Raw genomic sequence first — 21,539 nt, forward strand, 5'->3', positions numbered from 1 at the left:
GCCATTGCTCTCCTTAGCAAGGATCTCACAGCTTCTCGCTACAACCAATGGGGTGTTGGGTTTGCTTTTCAAGGCACAAACATTGTGGCTGAATAAAACAGTGTTCAAAGTAAAATTATCAAAATTAGCAGCAGGTACACCTACATTTCCCCAGGGAAAGTATGCTTGTTGCTAGGGATAAGGTGGCTACAGTGCTACAGTTAAAACGATCAGTCTTGGCAGCCATATACACTCTGACAGAAAACCTAATGGAGGACATGAGGCGCTTCCAGACTTTCCCAGCCCTTGTCCAGAGCAGCACCATGACCAGGAGCTGCATAACAGCAAAGGGAATATTCTTGGAATCCACAATGTATGCAACGCTGACACTGATCTTTGCACATTTCTGCCTCTTTTATTTCTGGGAGATCTGTTTTGCCACGAGAGTAAAAGCAAATGTGATATGAGCTCACCACCCCACATTTCCCACCCCCAATGTCTTTTTAGAAAGAAAGAAAAAGAGCAGTTGTGCTGGAACAGAACAAAAAGATCCGACCAGCCCAGCATCCTGTGTCACCCAGTGGACAACCAGATTCCTCCAGGAAGCCCACGAGTAAGAAGGTGAGACCCACCCACTCCACTTTGCTGCTTCCCAGCATCTTGTACTCAGGGGTGCACTGCCTCTGAACTCAGTAAGCCCAAATATCATGGCTATCCTCTTCCATGAGTTAGTCCAATCCCCTTAAAGCGGAAAGACTTTGTGGACCAGTTCCATGCATGGTCTGTGCCTGCCTGATCTGCCTATGCTAGATCACTTCTCCTGTCTCTGGTCCTTGGGACTTAACGGTTTGACTGCACCCTCTGGAAATCCAGCCCATGCTGGAGAGACTCCATCAGGCAAAGCCTCTTTCCACCTGCATCCCCCCCGCCGGCCCTGGGACTCCTCATAAGGAAGCCGTGCCTCCAGTCTCTGCCTCTCATTTTGTATTGTATTATGTTGTGCACTGTGGCTTGCTGTTGTTTTATTGGAGTTTAGAAATCTCTTATTGTAACTGTTAAGAGTGGATTTCTGTTTAATCTTGAAATGCTGATATTTAACATTATTCTGTATTATTTTAATGAATGTTGAATGTTATTTTATTTGCATATTGTATACTGTTTTATGCATATTGTCTAATTTACATGATGTTAGCTGCTCTAAGCTAACATCATGTAAATTATATACATGCATGCTTTCTCTGGACCACGCTATTTGCCTCTGGCCTTTCCAACTAACAGAGCCTGCAGATCTGACCCTACTTGGCCTTTACAGACTTAGAAAGGCAAAGCTCTCTTTTACACTAAGCATTGCAACTACTTTACCTTCGTGCTGCATCAAAGTTGCTCTTCACGAAGTCATTAAAAGGCCGCATGTGCTCCTCCTTTGTAAACAAGACGTGGTTGGCAATGCTCTGCAGTACCTATGTTAATAAAAAGAACTGGTGAAGCAACCTATTGTGCCGTGGCAAGCTGTGCCATGGCATTATCTTCTAAACGTTATTTCTGCATTACACGGGATTCGCTTTAATCCAAGACGACTGAACATTTGCAAAATAAATAAAAAAATCATTCCAGTAGCACCTTAGAGACCAACTAAGTTTGTCATTGGTATGAACGGCTACCTACCTGTAACTTGAACATTTGCAGGCATGCTCTGGTCTAGGCCAGAGGACAAAGGGCCACTTTGTGAAGCATGGTTATCAAAAAGCAGATCACAAATGCTTTACATAAATAAATGAACAACATATGCTATACCAGCAGTCTGTAAGAAGGGGTGACGTTTTTTGAAAGCTTCCCCACCCACCGAAACAAACAAACAAAAACTCAATCTGGGGCAGGCAACCTTTTATTCCTATGGAATACAGCAGTCCCGCCAGGGTAATGTGCTGTATACTGGCAGAGGGCAGTGCTGAAGCCAGTGATGGGTGGATCAGGCTTCCAGGAGACGGACGAGTCACTCTCGCCCGAGGTCTGAACTTGCAGAGGGCTTTGGAAGTCATGCAAAGGGCCACACAAAATTAAGCAGAGGGCCAAAGCTTTCCGCCTGCGCCTTAGGTCCATTTCAAACTCCTCAAAACAATAATTTGCCTATTGTTTCGCTCTGCACCTCACTCAAAGACCCCAAAAATCCCACGCATGCAAGAACTGCAGTTCTTTACCTTTGACATTAACTTCAAGCCCCTTTCGATCCTTGGCGGCGGCTTCTTATCCAATATCCCAGCCTCATATGGCGAGACGATTGCAGGGTTGATGAACCTCAGGAACATGGCACTCCCAACGGCTCCGATGCTGTTCTGAGGGAACCGCTGGCTGACAACCTAAATAGCACAAGTTGGAGTTTGATAAGGACACAACTTAAATGAAGGGCCGGAATGAGTACGGAGAAGAAAAATGAGAGGCCTTTTTCAGCTCCCTATTCGTTGCCAAACCTTCCACATGTGTTACTGTACAGGATAAACAGAATAGGGTGCCAAACTGGACCTCTCTTGTTAAACAGGTCAGATCATTATTAGAAGTTAAGGAAGAAGAAAAGGGTTACTGATAACAGTACAGACAAGGCACAATTTTACAGCATGATTTTCCCACCCCACCCCACCCCTCTCTCTCTCTCTCTCACACACACACACAAACATATTCACACTCTGTCTTGTGGTGAAGCCCGTGTATGAGCAAATCCATGTAACCCAAGGCCAAAAACTAAAAAGCCATTTTGCAGTGTGCTAATTTAAAAGGCAGGCAAGAGTTTCTTTGTACCTGAATTGTTTGTGCACAAACCTTGAGGTGTGGAATGACAACTTTACCAATGAAACCAAAACGCTCATTTATCAAACTAAAAAAAAAAACACCAAAAAGAAAAAAATTAGTTTTGCTTCAATACACCCATCAGCAGGGAACTCTCAACAAAACAGGGAAGTCAGCAAGGTGTAGAGGTTAGAATGTCTGACTAGGACCAGGAAGAAAAAGGGCCCAATTCCCACTCAGCCAAGAAACTTACTGTGTGACCTACGCCTAGTCACCTCTCAGCCTAACCTACCTCACTGGGCTGCCATGAGGATAGAAAAGAGTGAGCTCTTTAGTGGAATGGTGGTATACAAATATATAAATAAAAATCATGAATAGAAATAGCCCATTCATTAAATTCCAGATTCACAAGTCACATTAAACCAGTGTTTCCCAAACCTGGGTCTCCAGCTGTTTTTGGACTACAACTCCCATCATCCCTAGCTAGCTGGACCAGTGGTCAGGGATGATGGGAACTGTAGTCCAAAAACGGCTAAGTTCCCTCAATACTCCTCTGCCTCTCCTGCCACACCACTGGATGAACAAGTTTACTGGTCTGTCTGAACCCAGGTTCCCGTTTGTCTCTTTGCAAACAGATCATGAGGTCTGCTTGTGGGTTGCCACTTGGGGACTGCTTGGGAGGTGGGGGCTGGGAACAAAGCATGTGCACCAGAGCAGCGCACATTCACAATAAACCATGGTTTGTTTTAAACCACAGCTTAACATATTGTGTGAACTGGACCAGTCTCTGCCAAGAAATTACAAAAAAACCACTCCTGTGTATGTTGCATGTGAGAAAGTAATGGAGTATTTGCAATATTAACTCTGAGGGCAACATGCAGAACACTGCTTATTTCCTCTAAAGGGGGGGGGGAGTCCAGAATTAAATTGTTCATATGCTTTTCTGCCTGTAATCTTTGAACGTTCTGGCCCAGTTTAGATGTAACAGGGCTACCCTAACAAACCATAATTTGCTGGAGTATGAACAAGTACAACCTCTTGGAGCTCGCCAAAGATTGGATCACAGTTCACAATACTGATTTCTAGGTAGCTGTTCCTGGGGTGGGTGGCGAGGAGGTTCAGAATCATGCTTGCCTGCACACACACACACACACACACACACACACACACACACAATGCCCATGTGCAAAGGATCTTGGATGTGAAACCCCAAATCTGCCATCCAACACAAAGACATTAGGCAAACTCAAGAGGGAAGGTAAGTAGGCCAAGCCAGCTGCAATCACAATTTCCCAGCGCATAATAACCAACACATTCATATCCATACATATCCCGCTTTCCTCCTATGATGGGACTCAAGGAGGAATATCTGAGGGTTTCCCAGTCTCCCATTGAGGCACTGGCGAGGCCCAGAACTGCTGAGGTTCAGCAAGGGTACTGAACACACACACAGGCCAATTCATTCCAATTCACAGAATAAGCAAAGCCAAGATAAATTGGCTATACAACACTAGACATTAACAATTGCCGGACACTTGGAATTTCAATGATTAATTTAACTCAGAACACGGTGTTGTTCTTTAAAGGGAAGGACAATGGATACTGGTTTCCAAGAACTGGGTATTTTTCCAAAAGTTGTTCATATTAGCAACCTGCAGATGGTAGCCGCTGGGTCCCAAATCCCACATATACCAGACTGCCAATCCAGCATTTTATATAGGTAGTCTCCTGGACTGGCACTTGCATTAGTGGTTGAGAAGGGTGGCTGTGGAGGGAACAATGCCTCAAGACATGGCAGGTGTCTTTGAGCAAGTTGTGTGCATGGCTGCAACCACAGAACACATCAGAACAGGCCGAGAGAGGTAGGCCAGCGCCCGTTTCATCTGACAGGCAGGAGCACCGGGGTGGGGGACCCACAGAAATCCAACTGCAGCAAGAGCTTTGAAGTTCTGTTATTGTGCAGTGGGCAAGATTAGAATAGAAGAAACACATCCATGGAGGAAAACACAATTTCAACTTCCACCCTCATAGCAAGTGGAAGTAAACAATCTGCTCCCATCTTGTGGACCAGTCAACAACACCCATTTTTTAAGAAGTTCTGAACAGAATGCCACACGGAGAGATTTGTTCTCTGCAAGGTAGGCAAAAATGGCCAAATGTCATTAAGCACCAGGAAAGTCTCATGTGTTAAAAACAAAAACATGAGCAAAGTGGATAAAATACTGAACCCTCTAACCGTGTGCCCCCCATAGTAGCATTTTGGTTAGCAAACACTTTTGGAAAGTTCGACACAAAGGACACCCAGCACCTTTTGTTAAGGTTCCCAGGTTCAAGTCTCTTTCACGCTTTGGAGGGAAAGTTAGAAAGTAAGGCCAATCCATTTGTGTACACGTATTTTACTCCACCCTAACCTGGTATAGGTGAACGATTGAAATATTTAGAGTATGTTATCGGGGCATTTTCCCCATCCTGGCCACAAAAAGAGGGTTGCCAAGGGCATATACTTAACTCAGTCCATCATGAATATAGTAATTGCACAAAGACCCTCATGCATCTTGCAATCCACATCTACTTCCTTGCTTGCTGTTGCTCATACTTTAATGCTATCTACCAACTGGTGTTGCTTCCAGTTCTCATCAGAAAGGTCCACTGACTTCTCTTAAGGAATGCCTTCTTTTTTTCCTGGAGGTCCCTGGAAATACCAGTGCACATATATGCCTTGCCCTTATTTTCTGACTTTCCCCATCTTATTTAGCATTGCAAGTGACGACAAAGAGAGGTTCATCAGAATGGTGGTGCGGAGCTGCAGAGGTTCCCTTCCAAAACGGAAATTGAAAGAGGCGCATTCAAGATTTATTTTTATTTTTTTCATAAAAAAAAACCAACAGATGTGACTTCAAAGTCCAGTGTTAATTGAAATGAAAGCTCTTTGGTGCCAGAATTAGTAGAATGATTTTTACAATGAAAGTCAAGTACAGTGGTCCCTCGACTTACGAATTTAATCCGTCCCGAATGCACATTCGTAGGTCGAAAAGTTTGTAAGTCGAAAAAAGCGGTTTCCCATAGGAATGCATTGGAAACAGAAAAATTCGTTAGGTCGAGTAAACCACATCTAAAATTCGTAAGTCGAGAAAACCCCATCTAAACCGCAACGGTTTTCCTTTCGGATGTCGGAAAAAACGTAAGCGTGCGGCCATTTTTTTTCATTCATAACTCGAAATTTCATAAGTCGAGTACTTCGTAAGTCGAGGGACCACTGTAGAGGCTTGAAAGTGAAGAGCTTTTGGAACAGAGAGAGCAAAAAACAGAAATCAAGAAAAGGGGTGTTCTGTGTGCTTTGAAAGAAATGGCTAATAAAACTTCTCCAAAACTTACTGATTTTTTGTTTTCCTTTTTTTCCTTTACGGTAGCTTTATTCAGGAGAGAGTGGCAAGTTGCCTACAGAACAGAGATGAGCACAAACAAGTCACAGCACCAACCACATACACAGCAACAAAAGAAACCCCCAATGTCCATTGGTACACAAAATTACACGATCAAATGTAACAAAAACAGAACAGAAAATGAAATTACACACTCATGTTGGATGGAGTTTGTGTTTCATGTGGGTGACCACAATTTGTCCACAAATACGAAAGCAAGCAAATGTCAGGTTCCAATCATTTCTACTATTTCTGGCTAGGTTGAGAATTTTTAAAGAGTATTTGCTAATCTGTTGTGTTATTGCATGTATTGTCCAGAATATATGCTTTGAGAGGGTCCAAATCAATTCTTCCCAGTCCCTAAGTTAGATGCATAATGAGCATTCTTCCAGAACTTGTAGATGGTTTTTTAAAAAATCAACACCAAGCCCATATATGAAGACTTTTGTTTTAGTACAGTATACCATGTAGAATATGACACCAAAGATAAAAATATTCAGGTCCCCATTCTTGCAAAGGATTGCAGAAGTGCTTCTTTTATCCCCACTACCCAAACAAAACCTTTTGCAATGCACAGAGGGAAACTTAACAACCTTATTTGACCAGTTCGGGCTTTTGAAGAAATATGTGCATCTGCTTCAGCTGAGTAAATATTTGGCAACAGTGGCAGGTCAGCGTGTCCAAATCCACTCATGCATTGGGCATAGGCTGAACACCCTTATCCAGCAATGCTTGCAGGATATTCCAGGTCACCCGTTACCCCAAGAACTGCAGCTGTATAATTCATTCTATCCTTGCCCCACACATGGCTCTGTGATATGGTGCACCTGCTGCCTAGCAGACAAAGCAAATGAAACATTATTGATTAAACTCTCTGACCTGTTAGAAAGCAAGCAAAGTATCCCAAGGTATTTACTAGGCCCTCGTGACAGAATTGGTCTGGAAGGTCAGAGTCCCTGGGATAACTGGTCTCTTATTCACAAGGGGGGGGGAGGGAAGAATCAGCAAGCCTATGCATTACTAGAATAATAATTTATTACTTATACCAGGCATCCCTAAACTTCGGCCCTCCAGATGTTTTGGACTACAATTCCCATCTTTCCCGACCACTGGTCCTGTTAGCTAGAGATCATGGGAGTTGTAGGCCAAAACATCTGGAGGGCCGCAGTTTGGGGATGCATGACTTATACCATGCCCATCTGACTGGGTTGCCCCAGCCACTCTGGGCGTCTTCCAATATAATATAAAAATAAAGGTTGCATGTAATTTAGCTATGTAGCTTTTGTTTGTTTTTAAAATCTTTTATTTGCATATATTGACAATCATTTATGTACAGCATTTAGAATTTTTTTTTTAAAAAAATTAAACATATATAGGCATGCTCCCCAACTCCAGAGATAAGGGACCAATTGTGTTCCCCTTCCCACAATCTCTCAGAGCTTGGGATCCAAGACTCCTGCAATGGACTGGGTAAGCCTATTGAGACAAAGTGCCAAGCCAGCCACAGGAAACGACCTGTTTTCTCCCACCAGAGGCTGGAACATACATGTTTCAAGTTAGCAGCCACCCAGTGAGATCAGAAGCCCAACCAGCTTCTGGTAGGAATCGGCTGTAATTAAGGAAGGCCCACACAGGCAAGCCTCTCTCCACCCACATGCAACACTGAGTGGTCAGAGGAAGTTGCATCAGGGGTTCCTCCCATCCAAGAGGAAGGGGGCAGGAGCAACTTGTAAGGGTTAAGCAGATGGCATATCTGGGGCAGGCGGCGGGTGGAGAGGAAACCCGGCCTCAGGGTAATGCACATCCTTGCCTTAAAACCAACACACAGATCTTCACCGCTTTTCATCTAGAACAGCATATGCAGCTACCACCCAGTTAACAGACTCATTGGAGGCGCTTGCTCTTGGCCTTCGCTTTGGCAGTTCTCCCCCATTTCCATGCATGCATTGCGTACACTTGGGAGAAATGTAGGGGGATGAGTGGCCGGGAAAGAGAAGCCTGTGGACCTCACCCTGACGGCTTGGATCCACCCAATCACGAGCTGGAGCATAATTTCCTGCCTAGGATGCCTCCAATTCCATCAGTTAGGCAGGGAGGCAGAGGAAACTGCAAATCCCCCCCCCCCCGGGGAAGAAAATGATGCTTCAGTGCATGCTCAGCAGCATCCAGGTTTTAAAGACGATGCCTAGAGGTCTCTTTGGGTCTCTGGTCAACCCCCCACATTATCAGCTCCCCCTTTACACAAGAGTAAGTTTTCGGGGGGGGGAGGGGAAGAGAACAACTGGCGGGGAAGGCCGGCAGCAAATTTAACACAAGCCAGGCCCAAACCTCAGTACGAGCTGATTCAGAATGTGCTCAATCACTACCGATAAAGTTATTTACTACACCAGGTATCACACATCCCACAGCGCAACCTCTAGGAAAAATATTGTTTATGCCTCGTGAGGGTGTAAGTAAGTTGATAATCGATCCATTAAATAAGGGAGAAACTGAATCATCTTCACAGCAGTTCTTTAACAGCCTCTCTCCCATGGAGAAGCAACCTTGAATGCTTATTACTTTCCATAGCATCTCGAACTTTACAGTCACTACACCATAAACTCCATTAACAAAATTCATTGCACGCGCACAGATTTGGCTGCAGGTCTGCATCTGAAACAGAAGCTGCAGACTCAGCTATTGTCCTGTACACTGTTCTATTGGGGGCTGGACAGAACCGGTTTTTACTTGGCAAAGAAGAGCACCTACGTTCTATACCCAGAGAATGAGACTAGCAAGCAAGGGCATTTGGTCCAAGTTCCCTTCCGTTACTTTGCAAGGCCCACACGTGACACGTCTCCAGTAAACGAGAGGTGTGGACATAATCACAGAAGGCTCTTCCCTAACTCTGGGAATTTCATGCTGAGTGACAGTGAGAAGCAGTCACACCTATTTCCCCACTCAGTTAGTTGTCATTTCCAAAGGGAAAGCTCTTGGGAAGGATTTCACCAAGATCCTTCCCTAAAAGGCACTTCATTCCTCCCAAGCAGCTTTAATGTAAAGAACAGGGATGCAAACATCAATCTCATTTCACCACTGTCCCTGCAGAATTGGCTTCTCAGTTGGACAGGGAGAGGAGCAAGTTAAGTAATATTGCTGATACCGCAAAGCTTTGGGGAAAGAGAACAGATGGTAAGAGAGGAAGATGTTTGGAAGAAAACCGATTATTCCTGTCCAGCAAAGCAGAAAGGACTGTGTTGCTTCAAACACATCTCCATCTTCTTTTATGACCCTTCCTGCCATCTCTCCTATGCAGAAACTCAACAGCTGCTTGCAGGAGTGAGGAACACAGAATGCAGTCCTTCAGGAGCTTGGGACTCTCCCTAGGCCACACATGCCCTCCCTCACCAGCCTTGCCCCACACCCTCAAGTGTGACCTTGAACTGTGATAATAATGCTTCTTGCTTGCTCATAGCTGGAATGCAGGCTACTGTGCAAAAGGCAAGGGCCACCATCTCCTGCCCCACCCACCACTGGCACATGCCCCCAGAAAAAGGCTCCCTACCCACTCAGTTCAAAATCCAGATTTACTCCTTTATCAAGCCTGCTTTTCTTCCTTCCTCTTTGTCAGGGCTCCATCCAGTTCAGAAATATTGTGTGATGCTGCCTGAAACAGGACTACTTTAGAATGCACTACTAAATTCACCACCCAAGGATAGGGGGACAAACCTAAACACTCTTTGCATTGAACAACTCACCTACTTGCTCTAGGTAACCAGGAATTCCATGCAGGTGAGTGTATGAGCTGGCAGAGAAGAGATGGGATCCTTTCATTTCTCCTCTGCCAGTTTTCTTGGTTTCTACACTGGTCATAGAAGATGGAAAGCACTCTCTCTCTCTCTCTCTCTCCTCTATCAAATTGTTTGGTGAAATAACATTTTTTTAACCACCTTGCCAAGTGTCTAGCATTCAAGCCAGCACAGAAAAAGAGGTCTGTATCCATCTAGTTCCTACTCAGAGGAGACCCATTGAAATAAATGTGCCTAAGTTAGCATCCATTTATTTCAATGGATCTAGGACTAGCACTGAATGCAACTTAGCAGGCAAGTATTTTAATTTTTATATTCGCAAGCTACTAAAAAAGTTTAGAGTTTATAACCAGGGCCGTTGTAGTCTAGCTGCTTTTTCCTTGAACTACTACTTTTAGACGTGCAAGAAGCTTTTCATGTAGACTGGATGACACACGCCCACCCACCTGCATCCTCAAATGGGCAGTCCCAGGAGAATAAAGAGATTCTTATGAATGTACAAGCTCATCTCTCAAGCATATAGCTAGCCTTTCAAGTACAGGCAGTGGACACAACTCATGTGCTCTGCACAGTGCATATAACAGCACACAGGTGGAACTCTGTAAATCACTGCAACAGTAGGTGATGCATCAAAACATCAGCAAAGGCAAAAGGCTGGCCCCGGTAACAACCAAGGTGTAATTTATTGTGCATGAATTTCCCTAGTCCCGCAGAAGCAAACACAACGAAAACAAGATTTCAAAAATAAATAAATCAGTAGCAGTGCCCTTGGAGGGTGATCTGAAATGGTTTAAAAGGCTCTTTCTTGTTGAATCAAGGCCAGGGAGCCCCTCAACCCTGTCAGTCAATAACCTGGGGAAGAAACAAAGACCACACAGCCATCAGCATTGCACTGATCAGACACAGACAAAAAATTTGAGGAGGAGAGTGGCTCACATCTCTCTGAGCCAGTTGGCCATCTTTCTTCTATAAGGAGGCTTCCTTCAACCACCGAGATTGTCTCTAACTTTTCCTCAGGCAATAGGCCCAATGCAGCTGCAACAGAAGGGACCTTCATGGCACAGATAGGGGGAAGTAGTGCTTCTCCAGAGGTGGCTGGACTCCCAACTCCCATCAGCCCTACCCAGCATGACGGCAGTCAGCGATGATGGGAGTTGCAGTCCAACAACGCCTGGAGGGGCACAGCTTCTCCACCCTTTTCCCAACACTGTCCAACGAAATGTACAACCTAGTGTTGCCAGAGTCAGGCATACCTGATAGAGACAATGGCACACGCTTCGAAGCTGAGGTGGAAACTCTGCAGAGGAGTTGATAATGGCATGGAAGAATTTCTCTGTCATCTGGAGAAGGCTCCGCTGGTTATCATCAAGGATTTCAGCAGATTCCAACCTGTAAGACAGGCCTGTTAAGGCTTTCCCAGGCTCCCTAACTTTATTGGTGCTGCTAACACCAAGGCTGCGGGTTCGATCCCCGTATGGGGCAGTTGCCTATTCCTGCATTGCAGGCGGGTTGGACCAGATGGTCCTCTGGGTGACTTCCAACTCTGCAATTCTAGGATTTCTCCAGCACAAACTACAGCTTTGTTTCCTTCTGCCTATCACTAGCTACAATGCTGGAGAGCTTCCAAGCAGCAGATGGGACTGGTCTGTAAGTTTATCCCCCAAGCCTGGCATCTGGATGGCATCAAAATGCAGAAAGGGCTGCTTTTGTGGGCTGGCCTCCTTACCATCAGCCAGCTTTAGTCTGAGACCATCTGCAAATTTCTGCCCCCTCCTGTCTGCTATGACGAGCCTGGAGCTTGGTCTACATAATATCCCTAATTTCACTGCACCAGATTTTAATTGTAATGTACTCTGGCAGCCAAGCTAAAAAGCAGAACACAAATAAAATAAACAAGCCCTGAACAACAGTAATGTCATATCAGTCATGCACAGCTGGCCGTTATCTGAGGATTCAGATTTGTAACTTGAAGGCAGGTTATGATAGATTAATGAAGCGAGAGATTGGAGCAAGAGTTGGCGGTGTTCCCTGCTGATCCGGAAGCAGGCATAGCATCCAGAGAGCTCCAAATCTACCCAAAGGGAAACCAGAACGGGTGCTGTGACTACAATATGCCTGCTGTGACTCTCGACCTCTCCCTATAAGGCAGGGGCAGCCAACATGGTGTCTGCCAGATATTGCTAGGCTACAACTCCCATTATCCCTGACCACTGGCCACGCTAGTGGGGGCTGATGGGAGTTGCAGTCCAACATAGGGTTGCCAGACTCAATAGTGGGCAGGACTTCTGTGCCTTTAATTGCCCTGCTCTCTTTTGAGTCTGGAAACCTTGAAGAGAAACCAGCAGACCCTTTGTTTAATTTCCAAGCAAAGGGTCTGCTGGTTTCTCTTTAAGGTTTCCAGACTCAAAAGAGAGCAGGGCAATTAAAGGCACACTATTGAGTCTGGCAACCCTAGTCCAACAACACCGTGGAGGCTATCACACTGTCTGCCTTTGGTAAGAGGCAGCTGTGGGGAACCTTTTGCCCTCCAGGTGTTGCTGAATGTGAAGAATCGCTCAGGGCCACTCTGCTGCACCCTACATTACCTGCTTAGAGTTAGGATCAGGGCCTCAAGCAATGGGGCTTGCTGGTGGAGGGTGGCTGGGCTGCAATGTGTTAGGGGGAAAGCAGGCAGAATATTGCAGACTTCCTCCCCCCCCCCCGCTTCCTTCCCACCCACCCAGATTCAAACCTTGTAGGGTCCACCTCAAAGCTGACGTGCTGCCATTCATTTGATGTAATTACTGCCCTTAATAAAGGCTCCAAAAGCTTCTGGAGGTAGGTTGCCCCATAAACCTGCAAGAGAGAGAATAATCCGGTTGGCAATTTCAAATTTGTATAGGTAATAATAATTATTATTATAAAAAGAGAGCAGCGCTGTGCTTTTTAGTGGTGACACTGCTTTAAGAAGTCAGTAAGGCTTCAGAGAGTCAATGAAAATGTGGGGCTGCTGCCAAAATGGGTATCTCCATCATGTTCAGGCATTGCCATATTTTGCTTTGTATTTTGCCTAGCTCCACACCACTGACAGCTCTCTGCCAACTAAGGATCACACTTCATGCATCTAATGAAGCGGATTCTAGCTCATAAAGGTTTATGCCACAATGCTGTAGCATGCTTGGAATATGCACTTATTTGTTTTGGTTTTTAATGTTAAATGTGCTGCCCTAGTAAAATCAGGACACAGTTTAAACTAATCCCACATTTTAGAGTTGATGGCTTTAAAAATGAATTAACCAAGTAACCACTTTGCTGGATTACATCTATGGAATTTAAGACACAGTCTGCACTGAAGTGATTTTAATCTGACAAGAGCACAACTGCAATGGTGTACCTAGACGCCGAAAATCTTTTGAATCCATCAGATTTCGTGTTCTGGGTGAGCCTTCCGCCCCATCTTTCTTTCTTTCTTTCTTTCTTTCTTTCTTTCTTTCTTTCTTTCTTTCTTTCTTTCTTTCTTTCTTTCTTTCTTTCTTTCTCTCTCTCTCTCTCTCTCTCTCTCTCTCTCTCTCTCTCCCCCCTCTCTCTCTGCCTCTTTTCCTCTTTTGAATTTATTAAGATCAAACGTACCTTAAAACAGAACGTCATTATTTTGCTAGCCAGACTGTTTCCCCTGAAGAGCGTCTGCATCGAGTCTGCCAGCTCAACCTCTTTAGAAAACATGTTCCAAAGCAGCTGGTAGAGCAAGTGTCTGGAGTCAAAGAGGGTGACCAGGACACGAGCCAGTTCATCCTTTCAAAAACAAAACACATAAAACCCAGTCCTAAAGATTATTCTCTATGTGGCAAACAAGAACAATGCCAGGTCAGGATGGTGGGTTCCCATCTCCAATTAAAAAGGATATAAGGAAACAGTGCTTGGAAAGAACTCTCTCTGGAAATCTTCTGCCAGTCAGAGTGGGTGCTACCAGGCTAGAAGGACTAGCAGTCTGACTCGGGAAAGGCAGCTTTCTACATTCAGAAATAGGAATATATTCTATCAGTAAATCATCTTGTGAAGCTCTGATGGCAACAAACTCCAGTTTAAACTGTACAATATTCCCTGTGTGCATCTCATTCTATTATTTTGCATCTCCAGTCATAACCTTCCCCTTTGCAGCCTGAAAAGAAGCAAGTAATTTTAATCAGCAACAATACATTTCATATCAGTGGCCACAAACAAGCCTTGAGGGTTGCACATGACCCGCTGAGTTGCTCGCACCCAGCACTCACCAGTGCTAAAGAACATTCAAGAATAACCAAAAGCATCTTACCCACTGTGAACAAGGCACTACGTTCGCCAAAGCCATAGCAATGGGCAGCTCTCCTTGGTCACCCATCATGGTAACCAACTCCACCAATCTCTCGAACCGGTCTGCCAAGACAGTTTCTGCCAGGGTATCAAACTCTGTGCCCTGCTGCAGGATTTTGGTGAGGACCTCCATGAACGTCGCTCTTGTCTGAAGATCTTTGTGATAGCCCAACCCTGCCAGCAGACAACAACAGAAACGTTTAGATGATGAAGCCCTGCACTTTGCTGCGCTTCACTCAGCTACGGTGAAGTTCTCCTGTTTTACCTATTGAGTGCATAAGGCCGCTATCCACGTTTGCGTTGAGCAAGTTTGACATGGCCAGGACTGTGCAGTGTCGTAACGAAGCCAGTCTTCGGGACATCCCTCGTTTTCTGCCGCCTGTTTGCGCGCTTTCGTCTTCGACTTCGCTGCAGTCATTGAGGAGGTTCATAAACAGGGTAAAGTACCTAAAAGTGAGACACAGTGGCTTGCATCTCTCTGGAGAAACAGTTCCCCCTGCCCTTTAGTATGAGGAATCCATCTCTCCTACACAAAACCAACTTTTCCCAAAAGGATACGTGTCTAGGCACTATGCCCCACTCTGTCCCCAAGGAAATCCCCCTGGCTCCAATCTCATCATTTTCTGGAACAAGGAAAAAACCATTGTAGTTTCCCAAGTCTTTTAACCTTGTATTTGGCCCTTCTGTTGTCCTTTTAATTTCTCTCTCTCCTATGTATTTTATTGTTTTACTGGGAAGCTACCCTGAAAATAGTTATCACTGAAGAGTAGCCAGTGAACCAGCCAAAGCTGGAAACAGGAACCCAGCAAGGCCACTTGGGCCATCAACGACAATGTCGGATCCAGGATTAACCCCCACGCTACGAATCTGCTCCCAGGGGAGTGCAACACCATCCAGAACAGGCCGATGTCTGACTTCCTAGATTCGAGAAGTTGGACCACATAACAGCTCTGTCCTTTCAGGATTCAGTTATGCTTGTATAAGTCCTACAGACCAAAACCTGTTGCCCTTCCACAAGGCTGATGTGTCAGCAATGCCCAAGTGGTAATAAAATTCTAGCTGTTTTAGTTAACCGGATACTAAATAAAATAAGGTAAAGGGCCTTTACTTAAGGAACAACTGGGATTTAGCTTCCATCAATTCAACTCCATCTCCTTCTTCAGGCTGTAATGGAAGTCCCGCGAGAAGAGACACCACAGCTTCCATGCTTGCTTGGTCCAAATCTCTGAACAAAGCAGGAAATAGACCATCATTAGAGTGGGGAAAGTGCAACCCCTTTCACACATTCTGAAAATGGGCCAGAGCTTTGCTCCTGCCCTTTGCCGTGCTACACAGAAACAACTGGTCACATCTTCCCCATTCTGCCTGTGGGTGTCTTTTTTATTTAAATGTTTCATAATCTGCCCTTGACACAAGCCACAGGACAGTTTACAAGGCAAATAGAGAAGAACACGCAAAAACACCACAATCCTTCGAAAACACGTAACAAATCACCGAGTAACAATTACTAATAGCAGAAGTGGTAGCAATCGGATCTCTCCTCTGAACACTCACTGAAAAAGATGCTTCTTAACCAATGGCCTAAAACTACAGAGACACAGCCAGGCATACCTCCGTAGGCAGGGAGTTGTGTCTATGAGAAGCCATCACAGAAAATACCCTTTTCTCACACCACTATCTCATAATGAGGCAGGACCACCTGTTGTCTCCTCTGCTAATTTTTACAGGCCACTAGAAATGGGAAGACTGGACCCACAGCCTAGGCCAAGCAATGCAAACACTCATATAAATCAATATGCAGGTGTTATGATCCTGGATCAGCTTTCTTTCTTTCCCCCATCCTATAGTTAGTGGAAAACAGACTCCTATGCAGCAGCTAGTTCCCACTTGCTATTAACAAAGCACCCCTCAAAAAGAAATCTCTGTTGTCCTGTTTCTGCAAAAGATAAGCATCATTCTTGCAAGATTCTGATGTGGCATCTTAATCCTCTCTCACCTTGTCAGACACTTCACATCCTCATCTGTTGCCTGGTTGGATGTTCCCATAACCCAATCTGTCAGATATTCCACCATCTTGTTCCTAAAATTGGATATTACAGAAGATTCAAAAAACAGTTATACTAAATTAAAGCAAAAACATAGCAGTGTATTTTTAAAACGCTAAAAAAGATACCTTCCACCAAACATCTACACACAGAGAGCTCAACCCAAAACCACCTCTTGATTTGCCATTTCGTCACTACCTGAGCATCTCTCAGTTCCCATCGTATGACACTTTGTTTGCTGTGTTTGAACTACTATATAAGCTTTTGTTTTGAAGTTCCTCGGGGCAGACCTTCTCAACTGACACACTGAGTTGAGTGAGCGCTGTTCTATTGCAACAGCTATAATAAAAGCTGGCTCCCTAAATCTGGATGCTAGACTTGAAAATAGTTTGCTTGTTCTGTGGTTTATTTAGAAGGTGGATGTTCTTCACCTGGGTAACAAACAGGTGCAGAGGCGAATTCTTACCACAGGAGGTAATCCTCCCAAAGCCCGCTAACGGAGAGGAATGCCCACCCATCAGAGGAAACTTTGCCCAGGACCCACCCAAACCTGGAGCCAACCTCACATTGCATTCGGCTTTAAATGTATTTAGCCATCAGATGATAGATAGATAGATAGATAGATAGATAGATAGATAGATAGATAGATAGATAGATAGATAGACAGACAGATAGACAGATAGACAGATAGACAGATAGACAGATAGACAGAGACATAACTAGGTATAGGGATAATCATTGTGGCAAGAAACAGTCCACCTCAATCAACTATTTCCAAGAAAAACAGGAAGAAGATTAGCACAGGATTCCTCACTAAGGCAACACCAACCCTCACCTGAATTTCATCTCTTGACAGAAGGAAAGATCATCACGCCTCTCCATCATTACCTTCACGAGCTGACAGAGTTTAGTTTTTATCTGAATGGCGAGGACTAGATTCCCAAGGACGCGCACATATCTGTGAAAAAACAGGCCCAAGCCCGAGTTTAGATTAAATCTCCTTCCAAGGACTCGAGCATGCTGTGGACACTTTCAAAGCAATTACCAGTACATGTCAAAACAACAACAAACAACAACAACAATAACAGTCTGAGAGGTATTTTTCTGATAAACACACAGGCCTATATTAAATGCTGGGAGTAAGCCATCTTACTACGATTGTAAAAATATAGGCCATAGAGCATGATGACGAAAAAGAAAAAGAGTCAAGACTTATTTAAAATGGTACCTGAACTAGGAGGTGTCAGGTGAGGAATTCAGCCTGGGGGAGGAATGCAGGAATCTCAACTGCAGCATCCATGACAGAGGGCCATCCAATCTCTGCTTAGAAACCTCCAAAAAGGGAGAGTCCACAACCTCCCAAAGGAGTCCAAAGAACCAGTACATCGGGGGGAGGGGCACCTGTAGTCCTCCAAAGATTTTTAGACTACAATTCCCATCTTCCCTGATCCATTGGCCATGCTGGCTGGCAGGCAGCTGATGGAAGCTGGAGTCCAATAGTGAGGGGTTCACAGGAGTCCCAGTCCTGCCCCTCACCATTTCAATCTCCTGTAGGCAACTAGTAAGGGCTAACTTTTTAAAGTGGTTTTAAACTGCTTTAAATATTGTGTAATACTGTATTTTAATATTTATGTTGTGTTTGAATTGTTGCAAGCCATTCTAGGACCTTAGGATGAAGGGCTGGTAACATAATGTAGCAGTAACTGCAGTGGTATCAACAACAACAACTTGCCTGACAAGGTTCAGCATCATGGTCTCAATGCTGGCTTGTCCCAGGTGTTCTGAACTCCCTTCTGTATGATTATCAAGCAGGTTCTTCATAATTGCAATGGTCTGCTCCACAAACTGGGTGTTGCTGTCATTCAACAAGACCTGTAACAGAAGCAAAGTTTGCTGTAGTTTGAGATTTCTGGCTGGCATGTCAACAAAACTCATAAGCCTAGACTAAAATTGAAATACCCAGTGGTGCTAAACCAAGCTGAGTTCATAGGCTGAAAGGGGAACAAGTGTAATTATTCACTTAATGACCTCTATATCTGTGATGAGTAACAGGCACGCAAATTTGCTGCTTCTGGCTGCCTCTGAAAGAAGAGATATTCCTCACTGAATTGGGGAAATCCCTCCTACAGCTTCCCAGTGGCTGCTAAAAAGCCCTGAAGGGGAAGGCAGGAGGCAAGGAGAAGGCTCTGGGACTACCAACAGCCTAAGGAAATTCTGTTGTATTATTTTATCTTTTCATTCTACAGAAGTACTAAATAGAAACATGGCCTTGAGCGCATTGGCAGGTTGGTGGTACAGAAATGCAATCAAACCTATTGCTGGGAGGGGGCTAATAATAGGCACTGTGCACATCCGTGGACACCTCAGAGCTATTGACATTTTGCTAGTCTCACTAAAATGCTGCAAAATTTGGGAGCCACCCAATATAGGAAATTGGGTGCTGAAACTACGGTAATCAGGTCTGGGTGAGCTAACTGCCTGGATGGAAACCCCCTGAAGTTAACCCCCCCCCCCCGAGTCTGCTGTGTTGGTGCAAAAATGCAAACTAGTGTTTGGGCTGAAATTTAGGGGTAAGCTGGGCATAAACTCCCAGTCTAAAAGTGTTCTAGGGGCTTCGCTTATCCCTTACATATTCACTTTTAGAAAATCCAGGTGAATTTACACTTTTTTTATTCTAGCGGTAATAAATGGGATCAATTGGAATTAGAAACCAGTAAACAAAGATATCCGATTGATTTTAACTGCACAACAATATATTCATTTAGGTTACAGCAGGCTTCCTCAAACTTGGCCCTCCAGGTGTTTTTGGCCTACAACTCCCATGATCCCTAGCTAGCAGGACCAGTGGTCAGGGATGATGGGAATTGTAGTCTCAAAACATCTGGAGGGCCGAGTTTGAGGAAGTCTGGGTTATAGCATTCCCTGCTTCAACCAACACCCTGGAATCGACTTGACAATAGCCATTGGGCTATTGGGAAGGAGCATACATTCTGGCTTCTGAACCAAGCTCAGAGGGCCAGGATCCACAGGGAGGCTGCTTGGGCCTCCCAGGTAGAAAGAAGACTGAGCTGAAAGGGAGACCGACCTGGCCTCACCTACTGCCCAAAGGAGGAGGAGCTGTGGGGAGCTTGCTTGCTAGCTCTCAGCCAGAAAAAAAATGCTCTCCTCCAACAGCTACCTGTTGCCTTGGGACTGCAAAGGGAAGGGGAAAAGACACTGGACCGCCACCCACTGGACAAAGGACCAGGAGTCACCAACTGCTAGTCAAGTAGGCACATCAAGCAAAGGGATATTAGCCTGGCTCAAACTGGATCAGCACACCCACTTAGAGCTCACCATTTTGTTTCGGCCTTGGAAGGACTGAGCTCCCCCTCTCCTCTACCTTTTCCCTCCACTCGCCCTTTCCTTTATTGTGTCTGCTCTTTTAAAGTTTGCAAGCCTGACGGTAGGGCCTGTCTCTAGTTTTTGTTGCCTGGAGTCATTTTTGGAGACAATGGTTGTCTGAAAAGCAGGATAAAAATAAATAATTGTTTACACATTCTCCCCCCCCCCCGGCCCCTTTGTTCAAAGACCCTTGAAATACTCATGGGAAAAACTGGCTGATTAGCCAAATAAAACAGGTACAGGTACATCCAATGACGGGAAAGTACAGTATGTAGCCAATATACCGCTCACTGATCACACGTTAAATTCCTCAAAGGACCAAAGTATCCTATGCTACTGACCTCCTAGGCAGAGTTGCAGAAGCAACCATCACACCTTGACCTGAACTCTGCACCCCACCCAGCGCAGCAAACTTTACAGCACCTCCATAATAAGCAGGCATTGAAAAATGGAAACTATTCCCAAAAGCTGCCCCTTTGGACAGCTTCTTGCAACAACTGGTTTTTGGTGCACTGCGGACATTTTTAGATTTTTATAATGGATTTGTTGTTGCCATTGTCATTTTTCCCCCATGTGGTCTCTTTCACCTCACAAATCAAATGATTTCCATTTAATATAAACTTCTTAGTGCAGGATTATTAACATTGGATGGAGGGAGGGGGATCCTATGAGCCCAAGGGATGGAATAGAATTTATATCAAGAGGAGGAGGGGGGAGCATCAGTCAATCATTTCCCTCCACTGCCAGGCAGTACAACTCCAGAATATCAAAAAGATATTTGGCGGTGGAGCCTTGGTCTTCAAAGAGAAGTGTGAAGCTGTGTCTGTTCCTCAAGGATGACCATTTCAGCCATCTCTGGAATGTCCCTCTCCACCAATCTCATTTCTAACTATCACTTCCCTTCTGCAGTCTACCTTTGCAGCCTCCCACTTTGGTTAATTCACACAAGACTTCCCAGAAGAAAGGGGCAGGGCAGAAATGTAAAAAACAAACAAACACGCGGCCCTCATCCGACTGCCCACTTTTGGATTTGGCTCCAGCTCATCACAATGTAGGCTGCGTTGGCTGGTGTGGGATTGCCAGAGCAAAAGGCGGGAAGCCCAACCAATGAGTGGAGCCAGAGCCAATGGCAGGTAGAGCCAACTAATTCTGGTTTTGCCCCCACCCTCCTGAGTTCTACAAGGGCAAAACTGGGACGGAGGAGGAGGAGCTGGACACCCAAGGCCACCCTCTGGACTGGCTGTAAGGAAGGAAATGGGTAGGCTTGGCAGCCTCCACTGTATGTAGGTAGAGAGCTCCTGACCACTTTCCCTGGGGAATGCAGACCCCAGAATACTGCCCATCTCTGCATTAGAGCAAACCCCTTTACCTGCCCTTGAGAGTCAAAGAACTTGCTGATGTTGTTCTTCAGTTTGTTGAAAAGCATGGGGTAAAGTGCCGGGCTCAGTTCCAGGCCCATGAGATCTTTAATGTTGGTCCGTATCTGCAGGCCCACTTTCTCATGGGTGCAGACCATGAGCGACAGCAAGCGGTCCATGAACTTGCTCACGGGGGTCTCCGTGTTGCCCTCGGTCGACAGCATGGATATCATGGAGCCTTTGCGCTCGTTCACGGGGGCCATGGGGGGGCTGTAGGTCGCAAACCCGGCGCTGCTGCGATGCTGCAGACACACCCCGCCCAACGCGCACAGGAAGCCAGTCATGTTGATCCATTCCTGCAGAGAATCTGTGTCCGAAAGGTCTATGGAGCCTCCCCCGCTGACATGGGACATTCGCCTCTTGACGATGGTCTTGTGGAGGCTTTCCGCGACC

General features: G+C 45.3%; 1 protein-coding gene across 3 annotated transcripts in view; it reads right to left on the reverse strand.

Annotated features, from left to right (window-relative positions):
- Window positions 1–21,539, reverse strand: part of NF1 (neurofibromin 1) — a 175,617-nt gene that overhangs the window by 109,553 nt on the left and 44,525 nt on the right. For 2 of the 3 annotated variants that reach the window (XM_035139246.2, XM_035139244.2), the window contains 13 exons: window positions 21,098–21,538; window positions 18,077–18,216; window positions 17,180–17,302; window positions 16,296–16,379; window positions 15,408–15,524; window positions 14,565–14,746; window positions 14,262–14,473; window positions 13,580–13,741; window positions 12,702–12,805; window positions 11,224–11,359; window positions 6,136–6,198; window positions 2,178–2,336; window positions 1,342–1,439 (listed from right to left, as the gene is read on the reverse strand). In XM_035139246.2, the coding sequence (XP_034995137.1) occupies window positions 1,342–1,439; window positions 2,178–2,336; window positions 6,136–6,198; window positions 11,224–11,359; window positions 12,702–12,805; window positions 13,580–13,741; window positions 14,262–14,473; window positions 14,565–14,746; window positions 15,408–15,524; window positions 16,296–16,379; window positions 17,180–17,302; window positions 18,077–18,216; window positions 21,098–21,538 (2,021 nt within the window). The remainder of the gene's footprint in view (window positions 1–1,341; window positions 1,440–2,177; window positions 2,337–6,135; window positions 6,199–11,223; window positions 11,360–12,701; window positions 12,806–13,579; window positions 13,742–14,261; window positions 14,474–14,564; window positions 14,747–15,407; window positions 15,525–16,295; window positions 16,380–17,179; window positions 17,303–18,076; window positions 18,217–21,097; window position 21,539) is intronic. The other variant, XM_035139245.2, reaches the window with a different exon arrangement.

Source organism: Zootoca vivipara, chromosome 15 (assembly GCF_963506605.1).
Source record: "Zootoca vivipara chromosome 15, rZooViv1.1, whole genome shotgun sequence".
In the NCBI taxonomy this organism is placed as follows: domain Eukaryota; kingdom Metazoa; phylum Chordata; class Lepidosauria; order Squamata; family Lacertidae; genus Zootoca; species Zootoca vivipara.